At 36.3% G+C, this 11,296-nt stretch overlaps 1 protein-coding gene across 1 annotated transcript; it reads left to right on the top strand.

Annotated features, from left to right (window-relative positions):
• The first annotated feature begins 7,536 nt into the window (after window positions 1–7,536).
• On the top strand, window positions 7,537–10,622 carry LOC145785767 (uncharacterized). Its single transcript, XM_082597474.1, has 4 exons — window positions 7,537–7,706; window positions 7,912–8,011; window positions 8,107–8,173; window positions 9,626–10,622. Exons 1-4 carry the CDS (start codon window positions 7,567–7,569, stop codon window positions 10,474–10,476), a joined length of 1,158 nt encoding a protein of 385 aa, XP_082453600.1. The 5' UTR covers window positions 7,537–7,566; the 3' UTR covers window positions 10,477–10,622.
• The last annotated feature ends 674 nt before the right edge of the window (window positions 10,623–11,296 follow it).

The raw sequence follows: 11,296 nt of genomic DNA, 5'->3' as shown, positions 1-11,296 counted from the left end.
ATGATGACGAATTTGTTAGTGAATTAACGACACTACAATCATCGTTCATCTGAAGGTGTTCTCATTTTGTAATTTCCCATTTAAATAACGTTTCATACCTGCAGTCCTTCTTGAAATAGAAAGCTTATATTTGGATCTGTACATGCTTTGTTTGAGTAGGACATACCTGTGCTAGACCGTAAAATATTTGTACTCATTTTTTTTCCGTTTGAATGATTCTTTTTTCTTTTCAAGGCAGCAAGCTGGCGATGTCACGTGACTGAAGTTTTAAGCGCTGTGAAATGTCGGATTTGTATGCAACTTGTTGAGCGCTATAATTAGTTTAGCACAACAATCATTTACCACCACAATCAATTAGCATCATCATCAACTGCACATTTCAAGTACAAATCACTTCACAACAATTGCATACTAATGTACAATGCATAGACTACAGTACAATCGACCTCATGTACAAAGTATGCAGTCGTCACGGACCACCAGTGGTGCGTGAGCCACAGTTTTAGAAAATCTTGTTCTCACAATTGGACTCGGGCAGTTGCGCTGAGGAAAGTGGTTCCTGTTTTTTCATGAGCTTTGAAGTTTAAATTCAACTGTGAGTCTGTGTGCGAGTGCAAAGGAAAATGTAAAATGGACCAAAGGTAAGCTATACAGCTTGGTTTGACATTGGGACATGTTTTCAAAACCCGAAAAGACAGATACAGGCTACAGAATAGGCATATAGGCTACACCAAACAATCTGTTTCTACTCACTTTAAAATGATTCTGTTAAGCCAAAGTGATAACGTGACAAAAAGTTAGCTTTACCAGTGAAACCCGTCAGAACTTTATTGGATTCTTGATGGAGGAAAGATCAACCTGATCATGAAGATGTTGTCAAGATATAACTAAAGAGAGAATTTCGTTGTTCAACTGGATAGCTTACAAGCCTATGATGTTATAAGTAAAATAATCATTCCTCAAGAGATTAATGCAATGAGGTTGACCATGATTAAAGTCAGTAGCGTTGAGTCTAAGAGGTATTTTTTGACACGGTAAAATTTTATGGGCGGTAAGTTTTATAAGAAAACTGGAAACTTGGAAAAATCATTGCGTATTCCTTGGATAAAATGCGTTTTTCATAAAGTGTCTGATTTGGACCCCAAAGATCTTATTGGTACCGGGACCAAAATTATTTTTTAACGGCTCGGGCTAGAGTCAAATAATTATTGCAAGAAGTAACAGTGACGTCAGCATTGAGAGTTCATTTGGAATTGCGCTTGAAAACACAAACCAACTATTTGAAGCAAAAACCGCTTTCACAAAATAGATTGAGACGGTCAGTGATTGGGCGAGCGAAGAAAGCTGGAAAGGAAATCATCAAATATTTCGCTTTCTACAAATAATTTGAAGAGAATTGAAAAAAATATTTCGCAAAATCAAATATTTTTTTTTTAGATTACTGTAAGATTTCTTTGAAATATTTCTTTAAAATAAATTTAAGGACATGATCGATTATAGATGAATTAACGTTCGTAACTTGTGACCTAACAATGTGTTTTTCAATATGGCGCAAATCCAGTGCTGCGTTTCTAATGCTAAACCACTACACATGACCATGGAAGTAACAAGAAAATTTAATTCCTTGTTTTCGAAATCCACACTTTTTCCTTACAGCGCATGTTTCTCTTTTTTCCTTATTATTATTATTTATTTGCAATCAGACTAAAAGTCCATAGAATTCAAATTTTTAACAGTCATCACACAAAATATCAGACTAACACAACATCAAGCAGGCTACATCAAACAACGTACAAAATGCTGTTGTAGTGAATATAAAATGTAGAATTAAAGTAGCAATCAGAAGACATAACATTGCGCAAAAGTGGATTAATTGATCTTTTGCAACGTTCTACAAATGCATAGCAATTTTTTCTTAATAGAGCATCAAATGTTAACACGTCGTTCTGTACCTGATACACTCTAGCACTGTCGCATCTTGACAAATTGTGGATAATTCTGTACGAGTCGTTGTAAGCAACTCGTATGCGATTTAAAGTAGAAGTTTTATAGTTACACCATAGTTGCGAACCATACATTGGCATACAAGTCATGGTCATGGTCATTATTAAGTCTATGGTCATGTGTATTGATTTACCGTTTATAACAGGAACATAAGAATAATGCATGCACCTAGGGATGGTAGAAGTAGGGGATTGCTCACTCAAAACGAGGGTGGACAACTGGAAGGTCACAGTGTTATGACAAAATCTGGTGCAACTACAGCTTAAAGTCTACCACCATATGTCGCACACCCAGGTGCAGAGTTTGTAACCTGTCCACAACAGGGATGGATCCAGCCTCTAATGTTTGGGGGGGTGCTGTGAAATCTATTTTCATTCAAGGAGGTCCATCGGTGTGGCACTGTCAAAATGTGTCTCTGCTGTATTTGGCATAGGCTACTGATAAGCATTCATGTTGTTAACACAGATTTTTTTGTTGGGTGCAACCTAGTTCTTACCCTGAACAGTTCATATCCTCAGTTCGTACCCTGAAAAGATCGAGAAAAAATTAAAAAAGCCGAAGTCGCTGTTCGGAGTTTCCGCAAACATTTTAAAAGGGTTAGGGTTTAGGATTAGGAAAAGATCGAGAGAAAAAATTAAAAAAAGCCGAAGTCGCTGATCGGAGTTTTAGCAAACAAACAAACTGAAAAGATCGAGAGAAAAAATAGAACAAAGCCTAAGTCGCTGATCGCAGTTTCCGTTTTTCCGCAAACATTTTAAAATTTCTGGTAATGATCCTGAGTTTTTGTTTGTTTATTATATGAATAAAAAACACTTATGGTACCGTATAACAAAATTTAAGAACGTGATGAAATTTTGGGAAATATTCTAAAGTTTAAAAACATGAGCAGTAGGCTACAAAACACATGATTATTTCCATTGGTACACATTCCATAATCTACACAGCATCAATTCGTTACATGCTGATATAAAATGCTATGATCTCTCAAAATATAAAGTAATACTAGTAGAACTTAATACCATTAGTTTATTAAAATAATAGCAGTTTAAAATTTTTGAGATGATGTGACAGAAAATAAACATTGACAATTGGCACAACGAAATGTCCGAAAGATTGGCTAGGCGTCGGACACAGCATTTGAGTCGACTGCATAGCCGAGTGGTGAGAACACTGGAACGGCAATCGAAAGGGCGCCGGTTCGACACCACTCAAGAGCATGCGGCTGTGTCTGTGGCAGGACACTAAAAGGCATGCCTGAAGGTGGACACGAAGATTGGCTTCCTTGCCTTCCCGTCCACTTAATCTAAATCAACCACCGAGTGTAAGCCTGGATACGACAAACAGCATTTGAAATCAAGCCAATTTATCGTTTTAGGCTGAATCTTAGAAGTAAAGAAAATAAAGGATTATAATTACTATAATTATTTTATTATAATTATTTTATTTCTCTATAATTACTATATCGCCTAAGTTTTGGTTCGTAAAATCTAATAGTGACGTTTACAGTTACATTTATTTTCGACACTTTACAACAAACTTGATACAATTTATTGATGCACGAAGCAATTATGAGCTTATGGCTTGTAAGCGTAATGTAATCGATTTCACGTTTTTCTGAAAGTTAGCTGGAAACAGCAAAAATTCACAAAAATCTTGAATTTACAAGAAAACTACACAACGTTTAGTATCAAATTTAATATCATCAAATCCGCCTTGTAACTTTGGGAAAAACCAAGTGCATGGGGTTACAGTGCTTCTAGTAATCAAATGAAATATGAGGGAGATCCAAATCTGGCCCCCCTTTGAGGAGCAAAATGTTAAATTTCAAAAGTGTTGGAACAAAAACTTCTATGTAGCATTGCAGATATTGATCAGCTCTTAGTTTGTCTGCAATCATCGCGTCATATTTAACCGAGGTCTGGTGTGGTCGAAAAGAATTTAAAAGTTAAAACGTTTGAATTTTTGACTTTAACCCAAATAACAACGTTTTATTGGCATTGAAAACGCTTTGGATATAAACGTAATTTTCATTGAGGATGTGCTATTATTTCATATTAAAGGTGCAAAAATTAGTTTTAAGTTAAACTTTGATATTTTTATTTTTAATTGCTTGCATTTTTTTGCGAATAAATTTTGCAACAACAAAACGTCTATATTCCACTTTGACCTTGATTAGCTACAAGTTTAAGCTCCAAGCTTATATTCATCTGTATATTAGGGTGTTTTTAGCGTAATACGCAAAATTCTAACCATTGTTAATATTAATGTACAGGGTGGTGTTCATTTCCATTCAGTAAAAAAATCCTTTTGGCAAATTTTTGTTGAAATCCGTCGACATTTACTACTTGCGCAAGGAAGCTAAAGTTTAGGTTGTTTAGCCTATAATCTAGCAGCGGAATATAAGCAATTACTGGTACTTGTAGGCTACGTCACTTCACAGAACAAATAAAGCATTGTTACGTTACAATTGCAACACCTCGTAAAACTACAAAAATTACACTGTCATGTCTGTTGTGCTGTTGCATTTATTTCAGTTTACTAACAATTTGCGGTTGTACAATGGCTGTGACAAGGTCTAAAGTTAAAATTTGGCTGGTAGGTAGCAGTTCAGGTCATTTCCTTGGAGATTGTCCTTGAAAAAGTTTTCTCTCTGGTAGATGCTGTTTCTAAGTCCCCAGTCATCGACTTATTCGCTCGGTTCCGCGACTTCTGGCCAAATATAGATCAAGCAAACTTCAGCACATCTCTGGACGATCCTGCTGTTTCTGATCAGTTACAACCTGTCCGCGCAGAAGTCCTGAAGTTAGCGGCGACAAGCTAGATCTCAATCATCCTCGGGACGATTACGCTGAATTATTAGAACTCAGTATCATATTTCTCGGAGGAGTGCCGAAGAGAGGTGTTAAATTCCGTCACCCTGGTGCACTTCATCGAGCCAGATGGATGGCACGAGCGATACATTCCCTTAAAATATGGCTGTTCAGAAAGCAATTCCAACTGGACCTTCGTACCACTGGCCGAAGACAGACGCAGCCCAAAACGTCCAATCAATTGCTACGCATGTGCTTATTTATTGTGAGTGTTTACATAGGCCACTGGTACAGCTGTGATTCAGCCATACAGGCACCTCTCAACGACCTGAATTTTATGAAGAACTTAACAACGTATGCTGATGGAAAAGTATCTCAATTAGCCTTCAAGGCTTACTCCAGACACCTGTGGTACTTGTCGGAAGGTCTCATTGCGTTTGCACTGTTTGACAGCAGAGTCACTGACATTGATAAGAGGGAAATGGTTTGCAGTATGGCAAACAGTCATGGATCCGAAGATCCGCCAAACGCAATGAAAATGAGGCGTACCAAAGTGCCAAGGAAACAGTTTCTGCCCTGAGGGTGACAAACGATTTGGCAGAACGAGGAGTGGCGCTTATGACAGAGTTCAATTCGACATTGACTAGAGATGAGGAGCACAAACAGTACGTTCTGCAGCATCATCGAAGAAAATTTCCCGTAGCCAAAAAAAATTAAAAGCCATGTTTGGATGGTCTAGCTCAGATGTATTTAAACAAGGATATTGTGCTCGAGTATGATGCAGTCATTGACATATTTGCCAAGCGCAAACTCTAAGTTTAATGCGATGGCTGTCATTGCGAATCGTCGAGAATATTCAAAAGTATTCGAGGTCGGAAGGACTAACTTATTGTTTATGTTCCATTATTGTTTATGTTCTGAAGTGTTTGATATCTTTTGTTGGTTCATTGATTGGAACAGTGCTTACTTCTGCGGAATCGCTCTTGATTTAAAGTATGGGGCCGTTCAAATATCATATGAGGGTATTTTTGGCGATTCTGGACCGCTACACGGCTGACTGACACAATGTATTGCCTCCCCCCCCCCCCCCCTAATAAGCTTTCTAAATACGCCACTGCTTCTGATCATCTCGGTTATGGGTGAAACACGGTGTAAAGGTTGTTAGAGGAATAGTTGCTTTGTTGCTATATTTGCTTTGTTATCCTATAAACGTGCCTGAAATGCGTGCATATTAAAAGGACTGAATAAAGCTGGTTATTTGGTTGCGTGTTGTAAAGTTGCTTGTTTTATTGATTTTGCGAATTTTTCAACCTCCTTGCGCAAGTTGTAAATGTTGAAATAATTTCTTGAAATTTGAAAGACATTGTTTTCTTACCAATTGTAACAACCTGGTGCCCTGTACAAATCAAACTTACGATATGAGAAAATTAAAAACACCCTACTGTATATGTGTATATAAGTTTTATTCTGTCCGCCCCGCTAGCTCAGTTGGTTAGCGCATGACTTCTGGAAGAAAGAAGCTTCAAGATCAAGCTTTGAAATCACAAACGTAAAGTAGCTTTACGTCAACTTTGGTTTAGAATTGCAAATCCTCATTCATCACAATGTTTTGAAATACGGTACTGGCATGTACGTAACAATCAAATCTCTTAACGCAATTATTAGCTTACAAGATATTGTTGTCTAATCAAATAAACCACACTAATAATAATAAAAAATCAACGCAGTAAGTTAACTGCGCTAAGATAAGTGATTTCGGGTACAAAACTATATTCACTCACCATTGAAAGAAACGCCAATTCTCCTTTTAAGCCCGTAGTTCAGCATTTGTGTGGCAAGAGAGAGAGTTTCAAAAAACACTCAATCCTATTTCTTTATCAAAAAACTACACATCAAACTTTCAAACTTTTACATTTATTTGGTTTATTTAATTCTTCTTGGGTCATAACTTGTAGTTTTAAAACGACAAAACCAATTCCCCTTTCAAGCCTGTAACTCGATATCGGATGCTTTGTGTGCGTTGCTCTGAAGGTAATTGTGTTCTGAGCGCCACTTTCTTTTGCCAATGTTTGTCCTCGTCAACTATACAAGTTCCTTCTAGGCCGGATTAGGTTTTATAAAACTTTAGCGGCCAGGGATAAAGCAATGTTCTGTTCTGATCTTGTTTCAACTTCAAAAAAACGTCATGATGTATATCAAATGAATGGGCAGCGTATAACTGTAGAAGTGGAACTGTTAGTTTATAACAATAGTACAATCCATGAGTGATGACAGTTTTAGCGATAAAAACAATATTTGTAAGTCATGATCAAGATTGCCAAAGTGAGGAAACGAGTATTTATATGAATATCAACCCCAGACAGTTAATCAGCCATTTTGTACATTGATTCAACGTCTGCAAATGTTGTATCAAAAGAATTTATAAAACTTACGTGCAACCACCAAGCCAGTTTCTAGGAGGCTAAAGCAGCATTGAATGAAGCTACCAGGGCATGGCTTGTCAACAGCAGATCGTATTTTTTTAAATCATTTTTCTTTTTATCAAATCAATCTTGCAGCAATCTCTGCCACTTAACCAGAATTAGTCATCTGATAAATGAAGTTAGAAAATCTTGAACTGCACGCATTCCATTACAATTAATCAATCTGTTTTTTAAAAAATAATTAAGATTGTGTTTATTATTTTCTATTATTTTCTTTGTACTTCTAGGGTATAATTCAAGACTTTTTGGTTATACTAGAATAATATAAAATGACGTCAAACATCACCGAAGAATTTGTATGTCCGATTTGCATCGAAACATTGGAGAGACCCATTCGTATGCTCACGTGTGGGCATAACTTCTGTCATAAATGTCTTGTTAGATTCTATAAGAAAAATCAGAATCAAAGGTAAGAAAAAAATTTGTCAATAATATTGTTTAGTTTATATTGGCCACAAAACACCAGAGCTTTTTTTTCATTTTTAAAATCATCATCAATCTCTTAATAACTTGTCAAAAGTAACCAATAGATGCTCTGAATATTTCAAGCCAGAAAACGTAGAAACTCATCTCAAAACACAAAGCTAATAATAAACCCATTTCCACCATTGTAGTTGTCCAACTTGTAGAATTCCCATTGCGTTCCCCAGCAACGGGGTGGATGAAATTTCCCGAAACATCACTTTAGAAAACGTCATTGAGAGATTGGGAAAGGTAAAGTTTGTAAACATCAGTCATTAACTATTCAAATAATGTTTTGTATTATGTTTGAACCTTGCAGATTGCAATACATTATTGTTTATGTTTAGATGAAAGTCACTTCACAAACTGTTGAAGCAGAGGTTTTAACTCCTTCAAAAATCAAACAATTACAAGGTAAGCATCACGAACACCTTGTTATGAATGCTGTATAGTTTGTAGAATAAAATCTGCTCTCACTTCAATTCCCACTTCAAGTAATGAAAACTTCCTGACAGCACAAATATGTTACGGTACTGTATATTTACTGTCCATTGCACATACTCAGTAGTCAGTAAAGGTGGTGCATAACAGTACTTCTTAAACACGACTCTGTCAACAACAAAAAATAAGTTTTCATATAGAATACTTTGAGTTTGGTCTTTTGAACCAACAAAAACTCTGTCATCAAAATGCATCGCTTTTGAAATACAAAAATTAAAATCAGGAAATAGAAAAATGACACAGTGTTTGTCTCAAAAAATAAGATGCTGGAGTGAATGCAAAATACTTCAACATAACAAGATAGATCTAAACAAATGGGCGTTTTGGAACTTTCTTTTAAATGTAAGTCCCCTGAAGATTTTGAGAAAATAAACTCGGGTACAATTACCTCATGCCATCCCTGGCAACGCTACTGGCTGCCGACATCGTCGCAACTTCAAGTACTAATCTATCAACTGTCAAATGATATTTTCAAAGAAAACGAGAGGAAATAATATGATTTTATTTCTTATAAATTCTAACAAAATGGCATTGATTGGTTTTTATTTGGAGTGATCATTCCATCTGATGACTGACAATACAAAACCCTATTGGTATAACGTAGAGTTTGTTTGTTTTTCATATCTTTATCCTGCATTGCGGGAAAGCGGACTTGAGCGCTATACATCGGTGTACGCCTTCCGACGTACATCTGACCCACGCTGCAGCCGACGGCAATGTCTGTTTTCGGTTGTCTACTCTAGTTATGACTTAAATTTGGTACTACCCATTACTCAAAATCGATCACTGGGCAATTATCATAAAGTTTCTTGCCCAGAGAAACAACAGCAAGTGTGGGTGGCTGGAGTCGAACATGCAGGCTCTCGACTGCGAGCCTAACGCGCTAACCACTCGGCCACTGCTGCCAACAACCACCATCAAGCATATGTAGATGTATTTTTACAATTTTCTATGTCAAATAGCTGGAAAATTCTCAACCAATTGAATATGAGTGCTCCTTTACCCAAGGATGTGTGGAGTGTGGTAAATACGGCCTTGCGTGATTTAAGCTATTGATTGAATATTGAGCTTTGGCAGCAATTTTTATATTTATTTATTTTACTTACACATTGAGGCGTAGTAAAGTCGAAAAAAAAATACATTTTAACTGTCTGCCGCTACCTGGCGGAAAATGGAAGCGCTACGTAAGATCCAAATACACTTCGGTTGGATCCGAAACATCCATACAGCGGTAAATAAACTAATACCACATATACGATTTATTAATCCAAATATTTACAAGTTCAAGAATTATCACAAAGTTTATTTTCATTCCAATGCACGAATCTCATCTCTGATCGTTTTTCTAATTTCCTGATTTGACAGATTCAGCAGCAACTTATCAGCAACAAAGCAACTTTCAAAAAGCGGTGGAAACCCTGCAAATAATCATCGACCATGTCGAAGGATGGGACAAGTTACAACCAAGCATCGACCAAGCGGAATGCTTGTTGAATTTGGAAAAGATTCCAGAAGCAGAAATTGTTTGTGTTTCGATTGCATCCATTGTTGATGCAAATCAGTCGTCACGCTTGACCGATCAATCACGTGACGTTTATGATGAGAATATTAAGAAATTAGTTTTGAAATTTGTGAATGTGAAAGAATGCGATTGTGCAATTTCATTGGCTCATTGTAGATTTCAATTTGTTAAGAATCACTACGACGGGGAAAGCGGGTTAGATAAGCTTCAAAATGTTGGTTGGCTGATGGAAGAAATATCCGAAGAATTATCAAAACAAAACAAACAAGAACAAATTAAACAACAATATTCATTTATAGATGAAATACTCGATTTTATGGAAAATATGAATAATGTCGATTTAAAAATTAAATGTATACAAATTTGTTGGTTTTTGAAACATTTTCGTTCCTGCAGCGATGAAGCCTCCGATTATTACAAGTCAATCGCATTAAACACATCCGCAATTACAGTAATGAAAACAGTATTCACTGTTGAAGCAAATCGATATCGTGTGTTTGCATATTGCCACCATAACATGGGACTTGCGCTTTCAAATACCGACCAACTGTTTGAAGCAAAAGCCGCTTTCACAAAAGCAATTGAAATCTACAATACAGTCAATGATTGGCCAAGTGAGGAAATTAAATCGACGAATATTTTAATGTCCAAGAACGATTTGGGAAAAGTTGAAGAACAAATTTCTCAAATTTAATTCTTTTTTAGCTTTGCAATTGGGAAACTATTTGTTTAATATGATTCTCAATAAAAGTTTTTATTTTAAAATTAATTCATTGACTTGATTGGTTGCTGATGAATTGATTATCGTGACTTGTGACGTAATAAAATATTTTTAATGTTTATGTTTCACAAATAACATTGAGACCGTCTTTATAAAATAACAGCTGCTGCTACAGATAATTACAACATGGCGCAAATCCAGTGCCATGTTTGTGACAGGAACATAGAGTCGTAGAGTATTGCTTACTTGCATCTGTACAGAAGTGTTGCCTGATGTCAGCATGGGCAATTTCAGACTGAAAGAAAACGATATGATTATTGATGAATGTCCACCTTCAGGTATGCTTTTAAGTGTCTGCCAAAGACACAGCGGCATGCTTTTGAGCGTTGTCGCACCGGTGCCCTTTCGATTACATTTCCAGGGCTCTCACCACTCGGCTATGTAGCCGAACACAATTTTCCATTATGACAATAATGGCAACACTGCTAGATTGAGAAGTCAAGTCGGCCTTTGTTTGACACGTTATTATCAGTGGCTGTTAGAAATTGCCACCAATTAATTTTCACAGGATGAGTTTTAAAAATGTGGCTGTATCGAGTAGCCTAAGTCAACTTAAATATGAAAGTCTTCATTAAATTTTCAATATCAAGATCACACAATAAATTGATGTTATATTAAGATCACCAAATAAAATTATTCTTCAAGATTAGATCACTCTTCTCTGATTATGGATATTATATACTGATACTATAACATAAGAATATTAAAAAGTAAACTCTGTTAACCATGCAAA

The sequence above is a fragment of the Aplidium turbinatum genome, chromosome 16 (genome assembly GCF_918807975.1).
Source record: "Aplidium turbinatum chromosome 16, kaAplTurb1.1, whole genome shotgun sequence".
Classification (NCBI taxonomy): Eukaryota; Metazoa; Chordata; class Ascidiacea; order Aplousobranchia; family Polyclinidae; genus Aplidium; species Aplidium turbinatum.
The sequence above is the reverse complement of the archived record's forward strand: the minus strand, read 5'-3'. Positions and strand labels throughout refer to the sequence as shown.

What these genes read in the sequence shown, in the direction of transcription:
- LOC145785767 (XM_082597474.1), top strand. Translation starts at nt 7,567, where the DNA reads ATGACGTCAAACATCACCGAAGAATTTGTATGTCCGATTTGCATCGAA. An exon ending in AAGAAAAATCAGAATCAAAG is followed by an intron (nt 7,707 to 7,911) that starts GTAAGAAAAAAA and finishes CCACCATTGTAG; the next exon opens with TTGTCCAACTTGTAGAATTC. An exon ending in TCATTGAGAGATTGGGAAAG is followed by an intron (nt 8,012 to 8,106) that starts GTAAAGTTTGTA and finishes GTTTATGTTTAG; the next exon opens with ATGAAAGTCACTTCACAAAC.